Below are 23,647 nucleotides of genomic sequence, written 5' to 3'. Positions count from 1 at the left end.
TATGGAGCAAAGAGTCTCCATGCAGAAGTGTAGTATCCTCAAATGACAGTTGACGTTCTTGAGATCCAAGATGGGTCAGAATGATCCTTCCTTCTTGGGAACGATAAAATAGATGGAATAGCGCCCCATATTTTGTTGGGGCATAAGAACATGAGTTATTGCCTTCAGACTGAGTAGTCTTGTCAGAGTGGCTTCCACTGCCAGTCTCTTGGTATAGGAGTGGCAGGGTGACATCATAAATTTGTCCTGAGGGATGCTGCGGAACTTCAGAGTGTAACTTTCTCGAATGATGTTTAGTACCCATTTATCCGACGTGATCTCGACCCATCTCTGGTAGAAGAGGGAAAGTCAACGCCTATTTCCTCTTCCCGTGGATGGGTCGGCCCATCATCATTGGGGAGCATGGCTGGAGCCTGCCCCCTGGCCTGTTCCTCTCTTGGTCTGTGGGTTCCAAAAGGGCTGGGGGGCCTTCCGGAGGGACGAGGTGCTTGGAATTGTGAGTTCCTGTAGGGTCTAAAGCGTTGCGAGCCTCTGCCCCTGGTTCTTCTGGGGAAGGGGCGCTGGGATCTTTTTTTACCCCTGTCTTCCGGTAGCCAATGCACTGAAGATTCGCCTCACTTGCTGGCTAACTTCTCCAATTCGCTTCCGAATAAGAGAGATCCTTTAAAGGGCATTCTTGTGAGATTCGCTTTAGAGGTCGCGTCAGCAGACCAACTCTGCAGCCTTAACTGTCTTCTGGCTGCCACTATCGAGGCTACTCCTCTGGCTCCACCAGGTCTGAGCTTGCGTCCATCAGGAAGGCTGCTGCAGGTTCCACTGTCTCACCGGTATACGTTCCGGAATTATTTTCCTTTCTCTCGAGAGAAGCAAGCAGGAACATTCACCAGTGCACAGCAGGAAGCAATCTGCAGTGTCATTGCTGTTGCATCGAAGGCCTGCTTAAGAATGGAATCCAATCGCCTATCCTGAGTATCCTTCAATGCAGCCCCTCCCTCAACAGGAATGGTTGTTCGCTTTGAGACAGCACAGACCATGGCGTCCACTTTCGAGAAGTGCAGGCGTTCCTTGGCCGCTGGTTCCAGAAGGTAAAAGGCTTCCAAGGCCCGACCTCCTTTAAAGCTGGCCTCTGGGGCATCCCATTCCAGGTCAATCAGTTCCTGGATGGCTTCCATCATTGGGAAGGGACACCAATATGTTCTTTGGTTCTGCTATAGGGTCCGTGCCTGGAATACCCAGATTCTTCAGAGTCTGGGAAACAAGGACTGGTAATTCATCCCTGTGGAAGAAGTGAAGCATGGTTCGGTATGGTTCCAGACCTTGAGTTCCAGACCTTGAGGGATTTCTCCTTCTTCCAGGGAAGAGAGACTCTTAGTTAGGCGAAGCATGTCTCTGGGCATTCGGTGGGGCCAGGAGGATTTTGTGTTTCTGGCAGGGGTTGAGCCTGGGTCGCAGCTGGGGCTGACTGTGCTCAATTGAGGGAGGGAGTACAAGACTTTCAGTCGAGGAGCAATCTTCTTCGTCCAGCCTAACCAGGCCTCAGTTCACAAGGTAAGATACATAGCTACCATCTGCTGGAGGAGAGAATACTGGCAGGCTGAGGTCAGCATGAGAGCCTGTATAGGGCAGAAACCCAAGCATCTAGCCTGGACTAGTCCTGCTGGCTAAATAAGTACACGCTTTGAACCACATGGTTCAAACTGCAACTCTGGCTCCAGCAGGAGCAGAAGAAGAACTTGGCATTATGCGTTGCAATGCTATTACCCTCCTATCCCTGACAAGGAAAGAGAGTAATGGAATTGAAAGTAGGAAGAGTAGTGATGCACACACATTGGTGGCAGTGGCGGGAACAGCTTTGCTGCATATTTTCCAGATAAGACTTGGCTCCCAGTCTCCCATGGCAATTTGGCCAGGACTGGCCAATTCCGCAGCAAGAATCTGATTAGAATATAACATAAGATTTGCCATACTGAATCAGGCGTAAGGACTATCAAAAACCCAATATCCTATTTCCAACCATGGCCAATCCAGATTAAAAGTACATGGATGGATAACAAAATGTCGATAAATTCCATGCTGCTTATTTATGTGAAAGAGAGAGAGAGAGAGAAACGCATGCGTGAGAGCATGGGCATATATATGAGAGAGGGAGAGTATGAGAGAAAGAGAGAAGATAACGTTTGAGCGGCTCCACCTCCTCCAAACCACAACAATCTCAAGGCAACTGGAAATCAAACGATTCGGAGAACAGGAGATTTTTTAATCCTTATTAGTTTTAATTATTGGGTACTATTTGATGTTTCTGCTGTTTTCAAATATTTCATTGGTGTTTCAGGAAATTTATAACATTTTTTTTTAATTACTGTATATTTTAGTCATTAGATGTTTTGATTTTTTTTTTATTTGTGTGGTTTTACTATTATGAATCATGATTTATATTTCTTAATTTTATTGTTTGTTTCATGAGGAATGGTAATGTTGCACTGCATACAGCGTCTCGCTTGCTATAATTTCCAGTTCAGTTTTGTCTGCAGGTTTCTATTTATGCTTTACGGTTTTTTTATTCTGCATTTGTTTCCAACAGCTAACTGACCACCTGTGGGTGGTCCTCAGTTTATTTAGTGTTCACTGATGAGGTGTTAAATATCATCTGAATAAAATCTTGTATCCATTTTCTTAAAATTGAATCAATGCTTGGCAATAGTGATCACAACATTATCAAAATTTACTTAACTGAAGGGAGCACACTAAAGAAATCTACCGTGACAGCATTTAACTTTCAAAAAGGTGACTGATAAAATGAGGAAAATGGTTAGGAAAATACTGAAAGGAGCAACTGCAAAAGTAAAGAGTTAGCTCAGGCATGGATGTTATTTAAAAATATCATCTTGGAAGCCAAGAGCAGATGTATTCCACACTTTAGAAAATGAAAGCTAAATGGCTATCGGCATGGCTAAAAAGTAAGGTGAGAGAAGCTATAATATCTAAAAGACCATCTTTCAAGAAATAGAAAAGGGATCTGAATGAAGAAAATGGGAAACAGCCTAATCACTGACAAGTCATATACAAAGCATTGATAAGGAAGGCAAAGAGTTTGAAAAGAAGCTTGCCATGGAAGCAAAAACTCATAAAAAAGAAAACTGTTTCAGATACATTAGAGCAAAAAAAAAACCTGCAAGAGAGTCAATTGGACCATTAGATGATCAGGGGGTAAAAGGGGCACTTAGGGATGACAAATCCATAGCAGAGAGACTAAATGAACTGAGGAAGATGTAAGAGATATACCCATGCCAGAAGTGATATTCAAAGATGATAATTTAGAGGAAATGAAAAAATCTCAGTGAATCTGGAAGAAGCAGTAGAGCAAATTGACAAACTAAAGAGTAGCAAATCACCTGGGCCAGATGGTATACATCCCAGAGTGCTGAAAGAACTGAGAAATGAAATTATGGACCTGCTATTGGAAATCTGCAAACCTTCAGTAACATCATCTATAGTACCTGAAGTCTGAAGGATTGCCAATGTAATGTCAATTTTTAAAAAGGGATCAAGGAGTGATCAGGAAACTACAGAACATTGAGTCTTATATCTGTCCCAGGCAAAATGGTAGAAACTATCATAAAGAACAAAATTGCTGAACATATAATGGGACAAAGCCAAAACAGATTTATCTAAATTAATTCTTGCCTCACAAATTTGCTACACTTTTTTTTCAATTTATAATTTATTGTGTTGGCAGTAACGAACAAGAATGCCGTACATTGTAAACATAATCTGACAACCATTTTACATAATGTAGAACTCCCTAATTCCCCAAACCCCCTTTTGTCCTCCCCCACCCATTACATGATATTACCACATTTGCCTCAGTAGTTTACCACTGGAGGAAGAATATGAGAAAAGAATATTACAATAACAAGCATCTGCATAGAAGGTGTATAAGTAGTAGTAGTAGTCAAGGGCTCCATGACCAAACATACAGCAGTCAAGGAGAAAGGAAATACTCAAATTACGAAGTAATTGTCTTTTCCCAAGTGAGATATGATATCCAGGTAGACTGGAAAGCTGAAAAAGTCTAATGAAGTTCCGCTGTAATAGACGCCATTCTGCAGTACAGATGTACCTTTTGCTGTATTATGCCTAGTGAAGGGACCTCAGTCTGTTTCCAATGGCTAGCAATAGCCATTCTTGTAGCAATACAGACTTGATGACAAAATTGAGTTTGTGATTTGTCTAATGCCTGATGAGTGTGATGCAGTAACATGAAGCCAGCATCCTTAAGGCCTGTCAAGCCTAAGAGTTTCTCAAGCCAGTTTGCCACAGCATCCCATAACCTAGACACAGGTTCACATAACCACCACATATGAAGCAATGTTCCTACCTGGCCACATTGACGCCAGCATAACTCACTGACTTGAGGGTATCTCCAATGCAAAAAATGAGGCGTGAGATACCAGCGAGTTAATAACTTATAGCAATTCTCTTGCAAATTAGCCGAGATGGAGCATACATGTGGGTCCAGGCCTCCATCGAAAAGAGACGTCCCACGTCTCTTTCCCATGCCAAAATATGTGGAAAAGGGCAAGTTTCGGTACCGAGCAATAAGGAATATATTTTAGATACCATGCCTCGTTTTTTTTTATCAAGGTCGTTGCAGAATGCTCAAACATAGTCTTACCACACTTTAAAGAAGTTGTTATCCAAGAATCATGTAAAAAATGATAAATTTGATGACCAGCTAAGAAATCCTTGGGTGGTAGCTGATACTCTGTTTGTAGTTGGGACCATGTCATCACAGTGCCACCACTGAGAAAATGCTCCATCTTTACCATACCTTTCCTAAACCATTCTTTAAATGATGGGTTATAACGGCCAGCAGGAAAGTTTGCAAGGTGGGAAATATGAGTAGAATAAAAATATGTTCTATCACCAATCAAGTGAGCTTTCTATTTTGTCCACAGTCTCATAGTGGTGTCAAGTGCCATGGTCATATGACCTGCGGAGACCCAGGTAGAACGCGGTTGCCAAAACATTGCTGCCAATGGTAGTCCCCCTAAAATCCGTTCTTAAAAAGAAACCCATTGCTTCTTTGAAAGCTTTCTATGGGCATCCAGAATAGCTGTAAATCGAGCTTCTATATAGTACCATTCGAGATGGAGAACACCAAGCCCTCCCCGATCTCTAGGCTGATAGAGCAGTCGATGAGATACTCTAGGGCAGAGCTTTCCAAACTGTGTGTCGGGACACGTTAGTGTGTCGCCTGCAGTGTGCAGGTGTGTCGCGCAAGCCCGGTCAACTCTGATGCGAGTTTGGGCTTTTTTTTTTCTAGAGATTCACTTTTTTTTTTCAGTTTATGGGTTGCTTATTATTGGGTGATTTTTGCTGTCAATCGCGTTTTTTGGGGGGCTTGGTGGGTGGAACGAGCCCAGCCATCCTTGCATTGGCTGCTGCTGCCGATGAGGCCTGGCCATGAGGAGTACTGACTGCAAGCAGCAGTGTCTGGTGATCATGGAAGGGAGTGAAGCACTTAACTGGCAACAATCAAAAAGACGAGGTACATGAGTGTGGGGGCCAGACATGTGCTGGGGGGAGGAGAGAGATGAGTGTGTGGGGGACAGACAATTTGTTTTATTATTGTTTCTCATAAATTATAACAATAACATGAATCTTGGAATATATATTTTTAATATAAATTTAAGGTTTTCATGAGATAGGTTGTGTCGTGAAACATTTTATTTATGTATATATTTAAGGAAACATACATAAATTGTCGAAATATGTTTCGTTCGTTTAACCTTTAACCTCTGGTTTACTAGTAGATTGAATTACCGTGTCGTGAAATTATGTTTGTCTAAAAAGTGTGTCACCAACATGAAAAGTTTGGAAAGCTCTGCTCTAGGGGGCCTTTTCCTCCATATGAAATCGAACAAGATTTTTTGCCAGGAACGTAAAATGGCTGGGCTAATATATATGGGCAAGGTAATAAAAAGGTATAAGAATCTGGGCAAGATATTCATTTTTACAATTGCAATATGTCCAAGCCATGAGTACTGCTCCCTATCCCAGTTTTTAATATCTGTCTGAATAGCTCGAAGCAAAGGCACATAATTAAGTCAAAAAAGATCATGAACATCTGGTCCAATAAGTACTCCCAAATATTTAATCGAATGTGGTGCAAGCTTAAAGGGATATCGTTTTTTTTTAACTCCTGGACCAGTATCAGGTCAGAGACATTAAGCAGCTCGGATTTATCAAGATTCATTTTAAAACCTGAGACTGCGCTAAAAGCGGATATTTCAGCAGTGACACCTGGCAATGAGACAATCGGATTGGTAATAGTCAATAAAATATCATCAGCAAAGAGTGAGATTTTTAGATGGAGATCCTGTATCCATATCCCCTCTATCTGCTCTAAATTCCTAACCTTGGTGGCAAAAGGCTCCAAGAAAAGGGCGCATAGTAGCGGGGATAAAGGGCACGCCTGTCTAGTCCCTCGCTGAACATGAAATAGATCACCATAGACCCCATTAATCTTAATCCTGGCACCTGGGTCTTGATAAAGAGCTTTAATCCACTGAAGAAACCTATGCCCAAAATTCATCTGAGAGAGAGTGGCAAAGAGAAACTCCCAATGTACAAGATCGAATGCTTTTTCAGCATCTATTGCTAACACAAGAAGTGGTAGTTTCTCTCTCCGTGCCCACCAGAGAAGATCTGTAACTTTGCGGACATTATCTTCCGCCATCCTTTGCAGTATGAAACAAGCATTCCTAGATAGACCTATCAGTACTGAAGAAGTGATCCCTATGCACAAGATTTGGTAGGACCATACTGAGATGTGCGAATACTTTTGATAATATTTTCAAATCAATATTTATTAAAGAAATGGGGCGATATAACCCACACTGAGATGGGTCTCTCCCTGGCTTGGCGATTATCGTGATCCCCACTACATTAGAGTGGGCAGGTAGGGAATCCCCCATTCAGAGACTGTTAAAGAAATTAGTTAATGGGTCTACAATTTGGGCACAGCATATCTTATAATAAGTACCCGTAAAGCTGTCGAGGCCTGGTGATTTCCCCGTCTTTAAATCCTTTATCGCAGCTCTCACTTCTTCAGTACTGATGGGTCTATCTAGGAATGCTTGTTGTTCTGCAGATATATGGGGCAGGGTGACTGTTGGTAGGTAAAGGGCAACAGCATCACCTGTGATCGTGCTATCTCTACTATATAACTGGGCATAAAATTTTGTAAAACAGTGTCTGATGTCCTGAGTGGAGGTTACCATTTGTCCAGTAGGACTTTTAATATTTGCTATGTTATTTTGAAGAGAGTGTCGCTTCAGTTGCTAATCTAAAACTCTACCTGCCTTGTTATGGTCTTCAAAGTACCTTTGCTTCGTTTGCTCCAGAGCATGAGCTATCTGTGTTGAGACTAAGATTCAATTCTGTGCAAATACCTTGTAAATTCAGTAGTATATTAGCATCAAGGTCGCATGCATGTTGATGTGCTAAAGAATTTAAGGTACGCAATAATTCTGTCCTGCGTCTTTCCCTCTGTTTCTTAGCAGTCAAGGCTATGGCAATAAGACGGCCACGCATCACTATCTTGGAACATTCCCAGAGAGAACCGGCTGCTGTCACTGACCCTTCATTAAGTGCAAAATCATCTTTAAGCATGTCGTTTATGACCTGGCACTGAGTGGTATCCCTAAGGAGATCATCACAGTCTCCAATACCTCAGACCGGGATCCGCATGGGAAATCAACAAGGAAGCCCAAACTGGAGCATGATCGTTCCATGTTATAATCACCTATACCCACCTCAGAAACTTGATTTTAATACCCCTTGTCAATTAATATAAAATCTAATCTGGAATATGTGTTATGTGGGTTGGAGTAAAAAGTATATGTTCTAGACGGGTTGCGCTGCCTCCAAATATCTATCATCCCCCAGGATTGCATCAAAGCAGTTAGTTCAGAGGTAGCCTTCCAGCTCCCTGTGTTTCTGCGATTAGAGGTGTCAAGTCTCGGGTTCCTGACTATATTGTGGTCTCCTCCCCACAACAAATGCCCTCTGCGTATTGTGTTAGAACTCCCTTTATAGAGCGGAAAAACTGTCCTTGCTCAATATTAGGAGTATAAACATTAATAATTGTATACATCTTCTGGTCAATGCGGATCTGCAACATGATATATTGCCCCATTGCGTCAGCCATGTGAGAGACATATTCATACGTGACATGTTGCGCAATGAGTATGCCTACCCCCGAGTACTTAGTGCCTCGGGTACTAGCCGCTAAATAAATGTAGGGGTAACCCTGAAGTTGAAGTACTCTTATGTGGCGCTTGCACAAATGTGTTTCCTGTATTAAAGCTATGGAAACCTGTTGGCGCGTTAGTTCGCGTTGTAGTAATTGCCTCTTTTGGTGTGAATTAAGGCCCTTAACATTAAGAGACCATAGTTTCAAAGCCATCTTATTATCTTAGCGCATATCAGTATGACATGAATCCCGTCCCCCTCAAAAACACACAGCAAATAATTGTTATGGGAGGCTGATAATGTAAGAATCCCTGTGAGCTCATGAGTGAAATCCCCCACCCTTCCCGTCCCCCACAAACATACTATATCCGCAACCCGGGTACCTCCTAACATGGGGGTGGATCTACCCCAACAAATATGCTACCTTCCGGCATGACACTGCATGATGTGGAGGCGATGTTACTAAAAAAGAATGTATAGTGTGTTAAAACAGAATGTTAAGATCACCTCCTCCACGTTATTTTAACCTGTAGAAAACTCAAAATTATCCCATCGGTCCTGTCCATGCGGGGATGTCTATAGTTCCAGAGACATAGTATCAAGGTCCATCAATTTTCTTGGTTGCTGGAATCTGGGGAGTTGATTTTTGGCGCTCCAACCTCCATGTATTACCTGCCCTCTGCCACCTCGGTGTTGCCGCTATCCTGAATGGTATTTCCTCGGGACGACTTGTGGGAAGATTAAGCAGTATATTTGCCTTGTGAAATGCTTCTTTCGCCTCGGCTTCTTGACTCTGTGTCTATAGTGAAAAATAAGCCGAAAGGAAAAGTCCAACAGTACCGAACGTTGCGTTCTGCTAAGGCATTCGTCACATTACGAAGATCAGACAATTTGCGAAGAGTGGATGCAGCCAAGTCATTATAGATATAGATTTTATGGCCCTCCCACAGCCATTCATGTTGTTTTCTAGCTATTGAATAAAGCCGGTCTTTTTCCCTGTAGGTTTGCAGACAGATCAGTATATCTCGGGGCCATTCCGAATTCCGAGGGCCTTGCATGCGGTGTGCCCTCTCAATAGTAGAATCATTAAATGGTACCTGTTTCACCGCCCCATCCACATTCGCAGTGGTTATGAGAAATTTAAAAATATTAGACGCAACCACGCGTAGGTCGGTATGCTCGGATTGTTCCGGTATCCCACGTATCCGGATGTTATTTCTCCAGGACCTGTTTTCTAGGTCCTCTATTTTTTCCACAAGTGCAAGTTGTTCAGCATGACTAACATTTTGCTCTTTACTCGATTTCTGCATTAAATCTTCTTGCCGTTCAAGGCGAACATTGAGGTCATCTGCCCGATTGCCCAAGGGAATTGGTAGGAAAGGAGGTGGAGAAAACGCCTTACCCTCCCTAGTAGAAACAGTCGCTATACCCTCTTCCTGTAAAATGAGAGCCTCTGAAGTCCCTGCAGGGTCAAATTCCCCTGAGGAGACATCTCCCTGGGCCTCAACACACTTTGGCATACACTAAGACCCCTCCTGAGACTAAAGACCCTCATATGGCATGCAGAGCAGATGAGAAGTTTCTTTCTGTGCTGCTCCCCCAACACCATCTCTCTCTCTCTTCCCCTGATAAGCTGAGCAAACGCTTCCCACCACGTCCCTCAGCAGCATCTGCGGGAGCCTGCCACGTGTGCCTGCACTGCAGCACTAAAACCTAGCCTGTGTCAAAATAGCCTGCAGCACTCCTCGACCATGTGGTCCGGCATGGTCGTGACTGCAGCTAACTCTTTGATCAGCCTAGTAGCACACACTCTTAGCGCTGCCCAATATGTGCGCTCCTTTTTTTCTTTCAAAACTTTCTCGGTCAGACGAGCTGAAATAACTGAAGCAGCCCATGGCAGAGACAATGGCAGTGAGAAAAGAGCAGAGGGAAGAGGACTATGCAAAGGGCTGAGCCCAAGGTCTCCTTACTCTATCGGAGCTCTTCTCCTGTCAGGAGGAGGGCTAAGGCCACAGCCTTCACGTCACGCCTGTCCTATCTGTCTCCTAAATTTTTTTCCAGACTCTCAACTGAGGGAGGGAGCAAATGCTATCACCACAGGAGGTCAAAATGGCATGGTGAATCCTGGCAGTCCAAAATCCACAAGTAAAGATACATGTCCACCCCCTGCTGGAGATGGAGAAAAACTGACTGGCTGGTGACTAAGCAGAGCTATATGAGGGTGACATCAGCAAGTCGTCGTTCTCAGTCTCCATCTGCTGGTTGAAGTGCACAACTCACTGGTGTGGACTGGTTTGCCCAGTTGAAGAGGAATATAAGGTGTTCCCACCCTTGCTAATACATGCAATTTTAAGGAGGGAGTGGTAGGCCTTCTCTCTCATCCTCCCAGTCTAGACTTCCCAATGCTTTGCCTTCCAGGAGCAGGACTTAGTTTGGGGCACCATCAATTATTTTCACACAAGATCGCCACAACCCAAAGAGAAAGAAGATCTGGCAGAGCCATACTAGACCCCATCCTGCTGTAGCCCAAAGAGGTCATAGGGTAATATAATTAAAGATTTTTGCTCACAGCAACCCAATCCTTAGAAAGGAACATTGGACATAACCCACTTGTTTGAATTGGTGTGGCATGAATGATAAGGAAACAATAGTTATATTCAAGGACACACTCTACATTCCGACAACTCTCACTCAATTATTATCCATTCCATATTAAGAAGTTTCAGTTACAGAGTACTAGCAACCATGCACTTTCTTTATCTGGTGCAACTATAGAATATATTGCCATTGGTTCTGGGACAAGAAACCTGAGGTTTAAGAAAAAATGGAAAAATTACTTACCTGATAGTTTTGTTTTCCTTAGTGTAGACAGATGGACTCAGGACCAATGGGTTATATGCTCCCCTGCTAGCAGATAGAGACGGAGTTAGGTTTCAAAGCTGACGTCACCTTAGATACACCCCTGCAGTAACCTCAGCCCTTCAGTATTCTCTTCAAAAGCCATTGTGGACATACTATTGAAAAAACTTGATTATAACTTGATTAATAACGGATAGCCATAACTGTACTCAACCAAACAAACGCTGAATCCCAGCAAGATTATAGATGTCCTGATCTAGGGATTGAGTGACAGCTTACCCATAACCTCTTGGAATGGATAGTCATTTCACAGCGATTCCTTGGCACCATTCTTGGGCAGCCATGGCGGGATGCTAAGTCTACACTAAGGAAAACAAAATAATCAGGTATGTAATTTCTCCATTTCCTAGTGTTTAGTCAGATGGTCTCAGGACCAATGGGATGTACAAAAGCTACTTCCGATTGGGGCGGGAGGCTGCCCGCATTCCGGTTAGCATCGCTCTTGCAAAGGCTACGTCCTCTTGGGCCTGAATGTCCAGGCGATAGATCCTGGAGAAGGTGTGTAAGAAGCACCACATCGCCACTTGGCAGATGTCAACAGTCTTGCTTCTGCCCAAGATACTGCCTGGGCCCTAGTGGAATGAGCTTTAACCTGAAAGGGTAATGGCTTTCCTGCCTTCTTGATCCAGCAAGCTATGGTAGCCCACAAAGCTGGTTCGCCTTGTCTCCTTTAACCATGAAGAACAAACAAGCAGTTCATCTTGCACACTGGTTCTGAAATTTCCAGATAGTGCACCAAAAGCCTACAGACGTTTAAATGGCAGAGGAGACAGTATTTTTCCATGTCCTTGTGCCTATCTAAGAATGGCAACGAAATGGACTGATTCAACTGAAACTCCGAGACTACCTTTGGCAAGAAGGATGAAACAGTATGAAGTTGTAACGCTCCTGGAGTGATCCAGAGGAACAGTTTCCAACACAACAATGCCTGTAGTTCAGAAATGCGAAAAGCCGAGCATATCAACACCAGGAACACCGTTTTCAGGGTTAATAAGCACAAAGAAAGACTGTGCAGCGGCTGAAAGAAGGGCCCTGGCAAAAACTCCAAAACTAGATTAAGATTCCACAAGGGAACCGGCCACTATAGGGGTGGCCGGAGGTCCTTCACCCCCTTTAAAAAAAAATGGGTCATGTCTTGAGTTAACAGGCAGGTTATGTTCACCTTGCCCCTGAAACCGGAGCGCACCACTACCTGAACATTCAAGGAGTTAAGGGCCAACCCTTTATTCAACCCATCCTGTACAAATTCCAGACCCAGTGGAATTTTGACCATTCGAGGGGCAACACCACGTTCCTCGCACCAGGCCTCAAATACTCTCCAGACCCTCACATATGCTAAGGACATAGAGAACTTCCACGCTTGGATCAAGGTGATAATTACTGTCGCCGAATATCCATGCTTCTTCAGGCGAACCCTCTCAAAGGCCAAACTGTAAGACAGAATCGAGACTGTTCCTCATGAAGGACTGGTCCTTGCTGAAGCAGGTCCCTGTGCGGTGGTAGGCACAGGGAGAGGCTCCACCAGGAGTCTCCACATGTTCGTATACCACGGATGCCTGGGCCGATCTGGAGCTACTAGTAGGACTAATCCCCTATGGTGCTCAATTCTGCAAATAAATCCTGCCCAGCAGGGGCCATGGAGGGAAGGCATATATAAAGCCCTCTTCTGGCCAGGTCTGAACAAGAGCATCAATCCCCAGGGTCCACTGATCTCTTCTGCAACTGAAAAATCGGGGAACACTCACATTGTGAGATGTGGCCCGCAGGTTAATGAACGGAAGGACCCACTGATCTAGCACCAGCTGAAAGGCTTTTGCCGACAATGCCCATTCTCCTGGATCCAGACTCTCCCTGCTTAGAAAGTCTGCTCTGTCGTCATCTTTCCCTGCGATGTGGGAGGCAAAGATCAGCTGTAGATGTATTTCCGCCCATTCCATAAGGAGTTCTATCTCCTGTGAAACTTGCTGACTTTGGTTCCCCCCGGTGGCTGATGTAGGCTACCGTTGTTGCACTGTCCAACATTACGCAGACCGCCTGACTCTGGAGTATGTGGCTGAATTGTAGACACATCAATCTGACTGCCCAGGCTTCCACTGGAGTTGAGAACATATTTCCACCGGTAGGTGGAAGCGAATCGAAAAGTCTTGAGATAGCTGGTTCCAACATGACAGCAGAGAGCGCTGAAGTGGTCACATGTGGGTCCTCGCTCACAGTACTACCTCCAGTGTTGACGCCATCAAACAGAGGACCTGCAGATAGCTCCACATCTCTGGGCAAATCGTTTTCATCCAGCGACTCACTTAGGACCTCAACTTCCTTATCCATGTGGGTGGGAGGAAGTCATTGTTCTGCTTGGTGCCGAACTGGAGTCCCATATATTCCAAGGACTAGGAAGGTTTGAGACTGATTTTGTCTATGTATACGACCCAACCAACTTCCTGAGGCAGGGAGGTCACCCTGCTGGTCACCCGGAGACTCTCTTCCACAGGCTTCACCTGGATCATCCAGTCCAAGAACGGGTATACTAGGATTCCCTCTTTTCTCAGTGCCGCCACTACGACCACCATAATTTTGGAAAATACTCTGGGGTGGTGGTCATGCCGAAGGGCAGCGCTGGGAACTGATAATGAGGGCCCAGTACCTCAAAATGTAGAAAACGCTGATGTTCTTGCTGAATTTATTTATTTATTTACTTACAATTATTTATATACTGTTTAGCGATGTGTAAAAACAAAAACAAATAAAACAAGAGTTGGAAAACAATTATATAAAGTTATATAAACAAAAGACTAACATTATAAAATAATAAGGTAGGCCTCGGAAAGGCCCAGGGAGGTTAAACAACTCTCCCAGTTGTATGGCCATTATTACGAAGCGCAGAGTTACCATGTGGAAATGAATTACTTGTAGATGTCGGTTGACACTCTTGAGGTCCAGGATAGGGCGAAAGGAACCCTCCTTCTTGGGTACGATGTGATAGATGGAATAACGCTCCGTACCTTCCTGGGGCACAGGTACTGGAATTATAGCCCTCAAACTAAGAAGCCTTACCAAGATAGATTCCACTGTCTGCTTCTTGTGATGGGACTGGTAAGGATACATCATGGATATATCCCGAGGAGAGTATGACATCCAGTACCCATTTGCCCAAAGCAATCTCGACCCACTGCTAGTAAAAGAGGGACAGCCAACCTCCTATCTCCATGTTCCAAGGGTGGGTTGGCAAACTTCATTGGGGGGTTCAGGAAGAACTTGAACGCAAACCTGCCCCTCTATTGAACTGTCAAATCTGAAAGGACTGAGACCTCCCGAAGGATCAAAACCTCTGAAAAGTTGAGTTTCTGTAGGGCCGAAAGTGTTCGGAGTCCCTGATCGACCCCTCATGGGCAAGGGGTGCTGTAACTGCTTTCTCTTATCTCATGATCATGGCCCTGGAGATTCACCCCATTTACCGTCCAGTTTATCCAATTCACTTCCAAAGAGGAGTGATCCCTTAAAGGGTATTTTGTGAGGTTTGCCTTAGAGGTCGCGTCAGCTGACCAATTTCTCGGCCATTGCTGTCTTCCATCCGCTACCACTGAGGCCACTCCTCAGGCCGAAATACGAACTAGGTCAGAGCCTGCGTCAGATAAAAGGGCTACCAGGGCACAACAAGAAGCAATCTGTAAGGTCATTGCTGTCACATCAAAGGCTTGTTTAAGGACGGACACCATCCAACTATTATGCACATCCTTCAAAGCCGCTCCTCTCTCCACCGAGATAGTTGTTTGCTTCGGGATGGCGCAAACCAGCACATCCACCTTAGGGAATTGCAAATAGAAACATAGAAACATAGAAATGAAGGCAGAAGAAGACCAAACGGCCCATCCAGTCTGCCCAGCAAGCTTCACACATTTTTTTTCTCATACTTATCTGTTTCTCTTAGCTCTTTGGTTCTATTTCCCTTCCACCCCCACCATTAATGTAGAGAGCAGTGATGGAGCTGCATCCAAGTGAAATATCAAGCTTGATTAGTTAGGGGTAGTAGGGGTAGTAACCGCCGCAATAAGCAAGCTACACCCATGCTTATTTGTTTTACCCAGACTATGTTATTCAGCCCTTATTGGTTGTTTTTCTTCTCCCCTGCCGTTGAAGCAGAGAGCTATGCTGGATATGCGTAAGTATCACTTTTTCTTCTCTCCTGCCACTGAAGCAGAAAATGCTCTCTCACTGCTGGATTCAGTGAGTATAGAGCTTCTAACGCTCATCCTCCCTTTAAACTTGCTTCTGGTGCACCAGTCCAGGTCAATCAACTCCTGGATGGCTTCCAGTATTGGAAAGTAGCAAGAGGCTTTCCGTAGGGAAATCAGAATGGTTCCATCATAGGGTCCACCCCAGGAGTTCTCAGCATCTACAGGGTCTTCCAAGGAATCTGGATCCTCCTTTGTGTCCTCCGGGTCCCTGCCAGGGATACCCTTGGTGAAACGAGGCATGCCTCGAGGTCTGCTGATAGGAGTGAGAGAGAGAGAGAGACATACCGGTTAAGGTCCCATCTGGACAGGGGCCAGTGAGGTAGCATACTGCACCTGTTCGAAGGCTTGAAGGCCCTGGAAAAAATTCCATCCAAGAGAAGGCAGCCGAGTCCATGCCTAGCCCAGGAAGTACTGGGGTAGATGACGCTGAATTTCCCTCTCCCACGGATGACCCAGCCCTGGGGGTACTGAGATCCAGGGTGTTTCCAGTTAAGGCTGTGGCTAATCCATCATTTGAATGGGAGGAACCAGGCTTAGTAAAGTCTGAGGAAGCCAACTCTCTTTGGGCTTCCTCACAATGGAATTCAGGTCAGACTGAGAAGCCTTAATACGACAAACAGCATAGAGTGTAAGGCGCTTACATTTCTTGTTGCCGGCACCATTGACGGTAGTAACTGTGCGTTCCAATCGGCTCGCACTTAAAAAATATATGCACAAATTTAGAGTACCTAGACGGAGTGCAGTGAGGCGCACATTCGGACCGTGAGCTCAGCTTTTCCTGTATGTGTGTGTAGGTACGCACTGAAGTTACACTCACAGCACGTGCGCTTTCAGAGTTGTGTGCGTAAGTACGTGCTGTCGTTATGCGCACAACTGACGCACTGCACATACCTATGTTGGGCTGTACAACACACAAATGCACACCAGATGGCGCTGATAAGGCCGACCACGCAGTGTGCCTAATGCAGGGCCTAGCCCACCGGGGGCTGCTCAATCCGCTTGGAGGCCCAATTCCCCTTAGCCCCCATGGGAGCAGGAACGACGTCAGTACGGCGCGCCAAGCACAGAGACTGGAGGAAACCTACCAGAAATCCCTCCAATTGTCTCTGGATCAGTAAATCTTTTTTTTTTAAACTTACCTGGGCTCAGCGCTTACCAGCTGAGTACAGAGATGGTCTCCGACTGCTATGCTCGGCTTCCTGCACCCACTGCCTTTCAGCTGCTTCAGAAGCAAAGTTCCCGCCGGGAACCAGCTACCGAACCAAGGAATACCTCTGAGGGATCTCGTAAATCACCTCAGGAATTCTCAACTGGGGGAGGAACCTTTAGGTATCAACCCTGGAGAGCAGGGCTCAATCTTTCTCCAATTTAAAAGTAGATTTTCTTCTTCTAAAGGGCACAGTGATTCCGCTAGGGAAAGCATGGCCACATCTGCTAGGAGACGGAGAGATACTGAAGGGCTGTCACTGCAGGAGTGTATCTAAGGTGACATCAGCTTTGAAACCTGACTCCGTTTCCATCTGCTAGCAGGGGAGCATATAGCCCATTGGTCCTGAGTCCATCTGGCTATATGCTAGGACAGCGCTTCTCAACCGGTGTGTCGCGACACACTAGTGTGTCGCCAACCACCGGCAGGTGTGTCGCGTCTCCCGGTGTCCCACTGCCCCATTGTACTTTCCTTCTCCCTTTTTCCAGCCCCCGCGGTCCAATTGAAAGCTTCCTTTCTTCCTACCCCCACTGCCCAATGGGAAGCCTCCTTCATTTTGCCTTCCCCCGCGCAGGCCAATCGGAAGCCTCCTCCCTGGCCACCTGCCAGTGGTAGTAGGAAGAAGGGAGGAAGCCTTTGATTGGCCGGTGAGGCAGGCATGGCACTGCCCGGGAGTGGGGTGGGAGGAATAGCAGTGTAGGACCCCGACGAAGCAAGGCCGCTACGGGAGCCCATCCCCGTAGCGGTGAAGAGGAAAACCCGACCCCGATGGTGCAAGGCCGCTACGGGAGCCCATCCCCGTAGCGGTGAAGAGAAAATCCGACCCCGACGGTGCAAAGCCGCTACGGGAGCCCATCCCCGTAGCGGTGAAGAGAAAACCCGACCCCGACGGTGCAAGGCCGCTACGGGAGCCCATCCCCGTAGCGGTGAAGAGAAAACCCGACCCCGACGAAGCAAGGCCGCTACGGGAGCCCATCCCCGTAGCGGTGAAGAGAAAACCCGACCCCGACGAAGCAAGGCCGCTACGGGAGCCCATCCCCGTAGCGGTGAAGAGAAAACCCGACCCCGAAGGTGCAAGGCCGCTACGGGAGCCCATCCCCGTAGCGGTGAAGAGAAAACCCGACCCCGAAGGTGCAAGGCCGCTACGGGAGCCCATCCCCGTAGCGGTGAAGAGAAAACCCGACCCCGAAGGTGCAAGGCCACTACGGGAGCCCATCCCCGTAGCGGTGAAGAGAAAACCCGACCCCGACGGTGCAAGGCCGCTACGGGAGCCCATCCCCGTAGCGGTGAAGAGAAAACCCGACCCCGAAGGTGCAAGGCCGCTACGGGAGCCCATCCCCGTAGCGGTGAAGAGGAAAACCCGACCCCTAGCGACGAAGAGGAAACCCGACCTCTGACTGAGGCGCCCATCCCCGTGGCGCCGAAAAAAGAAGGCCCGCCGGATTAAAGCCACGGCGGAACCGGAGCCCATCCCTGCAATGAAGGAAGAAGTTATTTTTGGTGAGAGCTGGTGTGTCTGTGTGTGAATGGGGGCCTGGGTGAGAGCTTGTGTGTGAATGGGGGCCTGGGTGAGAGCTTGTGTGTGAATGGGGGCCTGGGTGAGAGCTTGTGTGTGAATGGGGGCCTGGGTGAGAGCTTGTAGGTGAATGAATGCCTGGGTGAGAGCTTGTGTCTGTGGGTGTGAATGGGTGCCTGGGTGAGAGCTTGTGTCTGAGGGTGTGAATGGGTGCCTGGGTGAGAGCTTGTGTCTGAGGGTGTGAATGGGTGCCTGGGTGAGAGCTTGTGTCTGTGGGTGTGAATGGGTGCCTGGGTGAGAGCTTGTGTCTGAGGGTGTGAATGGGTGCCTGGGTGAGAGCTTGTGTCTGTGGGTGTGAATGGGTGCCTGGGTGAGAGCTTGTGTCTGAGGGTGTGAATGGGTGCCTGGGTGAGAGCTTGTGTCTGAGGGTGTGAATGGGTGCCTGGGTGAGAGCTTGTGTCTGTGGGTGTGAATGGGTGCCTGGGGGAGAGCTTGTGTCTGAGGGTGTGAATGGGTGCCTGGGGGAGAGCTTGTGTCTGTGGGTGTGAATGGGTACTTGGGTGAGAGCTTGTGTCTGTGGGTGTGAATGGGTCCCTGGGTGAGAGCTTGTGTCATTGGGTGTGAATGGGTGCTTGGGTGAGAGCTTGTGCGTAGGGGTGTGAATGGAAGCCTGGGTGAGAGCTGGTGTGAATGGGAGCTTTTGTGTGTGATTGAGAGCTTGTACATGAGTGTGATTGAGAGAGCGAGACTGGTCAGGGAGGTGATGTGTTTCTGTGTGAGAGAGAGAAACTGGTCAGGAAGATGACTGGTGTGAAAGAGACCGAGACTGGTCGTGGGGTCTATTTGGGGGGGTGTGTGTTGTGAGTGACTGGTTGTGGGTGCTAAGGAAGAAAATTGAGGACAGAGCTTCAGCAGCCCTTGCTGCTTCTGGTTAGTGCTATTGGCCTGGAAGGGAAAGGAGTAGGAGAGTTGCTGGAGAAGGTAAGTAAAGGTGGCTTTTTAAATTTATTTTTCTTGATTGACTGCCATTTTAATTATTGGGTATTATGCGATGTCTGCTGTTTTGAAATATTTTATTGATATTTGGACATGTTTTAATAATTTTTATGAGTATTTAATTGAATATTATTCTGTTCAGCAGCTGCTTTGTAACATTTTTGGTATAACTTTACAATGATTTCTGTGTGGGGCTCTCTAGCAGCTTGGCTTATTCTGTTTTCCCAATAGGAAATGTTTTAGTGTTTAGGGCCTGGTTTAATAGTTGTATTTCTTAGATAGGGTTGTTACTGTTTGCGTGTGTTCCGTAATACAGGTGTAACTTTGTGCAGGTTAGTTTGTGTGCATTATTGCAAATCCTGAGTCTGTTAGGTGCTATATTTCTCTTTCCATTTCTCCAGGTTCGCACTGTATGCAGAGTGGCTTTTTTGGTTTTCCGTTCCAGTTTCTGTCTCCATATTTATAATTTGTGTTTTTTCTGTACTTGGTGAAGGTCAGTTCTGGGTGTGTGACCAAAGTGAGGTGTTTTACTAGCATGTAGGCATTTGTATCAATCTTATTTGATGTGTTTTCTCAATAGGATATGCATTAGTGGTAAATTACTGTCTTTTCATAAGGAAGGCTATTGTGCCTGGTAGTAAAGGGAGTTTGTTTTGCTTTTACTGAGATGTCATCAGAACCAGAATATCTTTTTTTTGTATGGTGAGTTGTACGGGTTATGCCCTAGATCTGCTCTGCACTCATTGCTGAGGGTTGAGGGGATTCCTGTGGATGCAGAGTGCATGTTTACACTTAGCCCCGTGATGGTCACATGTTCAGTGTGTCACGCATATGAGAACCATTTGTCAGGTGTGTCCCGGCCAAAAAAAGGTTGAGAACCACTGTGCTAGGAAAATAAAAACTTTACTGTTTCAGGAATTCATTTCTAATATGAAATGCGTGAATGTTTACATTTAATCAGAGCTGCTTGAAGAAAAACACAGGTGGATGGGCAATGCGTTTTCACTCCATTTTGTGGTTTTGCTTTTTGTTTTTTTAGTATGTTAATCATATTTTTTAGTTTATGTATTTATTTGATGTTATTCTGATGTAAACTCCATTGAACAATCATATTGCATATGGCAGTATTTAAATGAGGTACATAAAATAAAATGACAACTATGGACTAGAAAAGTGTTGGCAATATAACTTTAAAAAATAACAGACTGTCAGGATCTGTTTGCTCTGAAAAGCTCTGATCTTGGTTTTAGCCAGCAGTCACCTCTTATCTGAGCTGCTGCTATTGGTCAAGGTCAAAGAAGCACATGCTAAACATGGAAGGGGCAAGGTACAGACCACAAATACAACAGAAAGTGCTAAAATGTCATTGCTACTGTCCATTTTCAAAAAACAATTTTCTGCAAAATCTAGAGGCTAAAATCACTTCTGTATGAAACAGAATTCTTACAAAGTTCTGACTTGGTGGCACAGCACAACGACAGTTAATACCTTTTTCTCTTCCAGTTCTGCTTTCAGCGATTCAAGTTCTTCCTGGCATTTTTCCTGAGGCGAGATTTTTTGTAGCATCTCTTCCAGCTGATGCCGCAGAGTGCTGTTCTCTCTAAAATGGATAGCAAAATTTAAAAAGTGCTTTTAAAAAATACTATACAAAAACTTGCTTAATCTGTAACTCTACATACCTAAACATCCTGACATTTATTACTTCTAAATACCATATTTTTCGCTCCATAAGACGCACCTGACCATAAGACGCACCTAGGATTCAGAGGGGGAAAATTTGTGCTAAACCAGCTCTGTCCCCGGGCGTCTGTGCGTCTTATGGAGTAAATTAGGGGAGTGCATAACATTTGTTTTTCTCCCCATTTTGTTTTCAGGTCTGGGGAGGGCCATTTCGGTCCATTCCCCAGATCAGAAAAACTTTTATCTTTCTCTGGGACCCCCCCCATCCCAACCCTTTAAATTAATTAACACCCCCCCCCAAAGACCTGCCAACTTAATTTACTATAACCTCTCAACATCCAAGCGTGAGTGATAGGGAAGGCGTAACCTGCTTTGATCCTGAGTGATGAGGTCTGGGGAAAACAGACTGGTCGGTTCTCGGAACACTTCCTGCAGGAGCAGGAACAAGACCCATCTTGGCCAAAAGAGGACTATGAGAATCATGCACTCCCTGTCCTCTTTGAGCTTCAAAGTTTTTGTTACTAGGGTTATCAGAAGATACATGTTCAGTAGACCCTTGCCCCACTGCAGGGCAAAGGTATCCAAGGCTAGCTTGCCAAGTGCCCTCTGTCTGGAGCAGAAAAGTGGGATCTCCCTGTTACAAAAGGGACACGAACAATAACCCAGCAGCAGAAGATATGATTTGCTACCTTTTAATAAAAGGACCACTTGTGTGATTGCAAGGACCAACTCTGCCCACTAGCACATTCTCCATTTCAGCCTGTAAGTTGCTCTGATAACTATCCCCTGACAGATGGTCCAGCCCCACAGCTTCCTGACATAGAAGGTACAATCGCATATCTCCCTGTTTGTTGATATAATACATCGCCATCTGGTTGTTCATCTGGACAAGGATAACTTTGTTGGATAGCTGATCGCTGAAAGCCTTTAGATCATACCAAATCAACCAGAGCTCCAACTCGTAGGAGTTAAATTTCCAGCTCGAAGAAAGCACAATTAAAGGCAGAACACCTATTTGCATTAGGGAATAATAGCTAATGCCTTCATTAGCATGGGATTTCCATGCAAGGGTGCTAAAAAGTACTTACAGTTCTAAGTGCACATTTTTTGGTGCACAAAATTCCTTGCTGCATCAGTAACAGTGTGATGTGGTTGCTATGGGGGGCAGGGGTTAAGAGGTAAGTATCAAATTGGTGGGATAGGTAAAGACATGAGAAATTTTTAAAATTGATAAATTGTTCCAAAAAAAAAAAAAGTAACTGTGATGTAGTTCACCCTTTTGGTGCATGTCTACTGTAATACACTCTGGGCTGTAAGAATGAGCATGTAATCAAGTGTGATTAAATAAATACATAAAAATAAGGAGTCAAGTTTGTGCACAAAAATGTGCGCACAACTGCAGGTTAAATTGTAAGCTCTGCCAAGAGTACCTTATTACATTGACCTCTAAATAAGAAAAACCTTTAGCATATAGGCCCCTAAATACATTTAGATGATTATTAAACAATTAACCTGCTGTTTTTGAGCTATTTTCCCTTTCCTGTTAATGACCTAAGGGACCACATGCCTTAAAATATTAAGTGCAGTTACAACAAATTATGATCTTACCTTTCTGTAATCTGAAGCTGTATACCTTGGTTAAGGAAAGCGTGCAAAATTTAAAAATCAAACAACCTTGTTTCCAAATTAAAAAAAAATAAAACTGCAAAGAAAAATAAATAGACAATTCAAGCAGAGTGAAGAAAACAAACCACAAATGCCTCATAAAACAAGTTTAATTCCTAGATAAAGAAAAAACAAAAGCAAGAGTTCGTTTTGTCCTGAGATAAGACCTTCCCTTCAAAATGTCAACATTGTTCAATTCTATGCTTTTTAGTATTAGCCTGGATCATTTTCAGTAGTCTGTCACATTTTAATCATTTTCTTTTTTGGGTGTCAAATGCTAGTTACAACAATTTCTGGTAGATACTGAACTACTACAAGGGTGGAGGACAGTTATCTAGTTGGAGGACTAGTGGCAGAGAATTAGAAAACAGCAAAGGCAGAACAATTGGGATTTTATCATAGCTTTGTACATGAGAAGCCAAATGAAGCTGGTTTCTTTTGTACACTTTACCTCCGTGTGCCTGTTTATACAACCTAACAAGAAAAAGCAATGTTCTTCTCTGCTCCATTCAGAAGCTGTGCAGTGGGAAAGCCTGTTTAGCCATTCTAAGATGAATCTGAACACCTCTGCAAAGTGCTGCTCCCTAAAACATCTTGGAAACTATTTATAATAAAAAGTGCTACAGACAAAATATTAAGGCGTCAGCTCCAGTGTGCAGGCAGTTATGAGCTCCACATTTTTGTAAGCACTACTTCCTGGCAGCTTTCTTTCCCCAGAGATGATGAAATGCAAGGTGAAGCTGCACACACATCCCACTGAGCCTCCGGCTTCTGTTACCAAGTTGATGGATCGATTCATGGTGCACGCAAATGTATCATCCTTGATGATGCTTTCATCTTCTCCAGCAGATCTGGATGTGAGAGTCTTGGGGAGCAAATGCCTTCCCCAGTACTATTTAGAGATCAGAATACCAAGCTGGGTTCCCACTGGCCTGACTAAGAGAACTGCAGATCATGATCAGTGTAGGTAGGGAGAAATGCTATGGCACCAAAATGAAGCCCAGAGATGAGCTGCAGACTCCTCAAGACAAGGCACAGCAATGTGGATTAAACCAAGTAGTAACCAAGTAGTAGTTCTTAGTACAGTAAGCATGCCAATGGAGCTGGAACAAGTTTGTAAATTTGTGAAGTTGGCAGTATTTGCTGGAGTGGGAATTGGACATGAACTCGCAC

General features: G+C 45.1%; 1 protein-coding gene across 3 annotated transcripts in view; it reads right to left on the bottom strand.

Moving 5' to 3' along the window:
- The window catches only part of ICE1 (interactor of little elongation complex ELL subunit 1), a 205,402-nt gene that overhangs the window by 145,243 nt on the left and 36,512 nt on the right, over positions 1–23,647 (bottom strand). For all 3 annotated transcript variants that reach the window (XM_029589992.1, XM_029589993.1, XM_029589994.1), the window contains exons 4-5: positions 22,418–22,436; positions 20,618–20,729 (exon numbers count right to left, since the gene is read on the bottom strand). In XM_029589992.1, the coding sequence (XP_029445852.1) occupies positions 20,618–20,729; positions 22,418–22,436 (131 nt within the window). The remainder of the gene's footprint in view (positions 1–20,617; positions 20,730–22,417; positions 22,437–23,647) is intronic.

The sequence above is a fragment of the Rhinatrema bivittatum genome, chromosome 2, assembly GCF_901001135.1.
Source record: "Rhinatrema bivittatum chromosome 2, aRhiBiv1.1, whole genome shotgun sequence".
Lineage (NCBI taxonomy): Eukaryota > Metazoa > Chordata > Amphibia > Gymnophiona > Rhinatrematidae > Rhinatrema > Rhinatrema bivittatum.
This window is presented reverse-complemented; position numbering and strand designations above follow the sequence as displayed.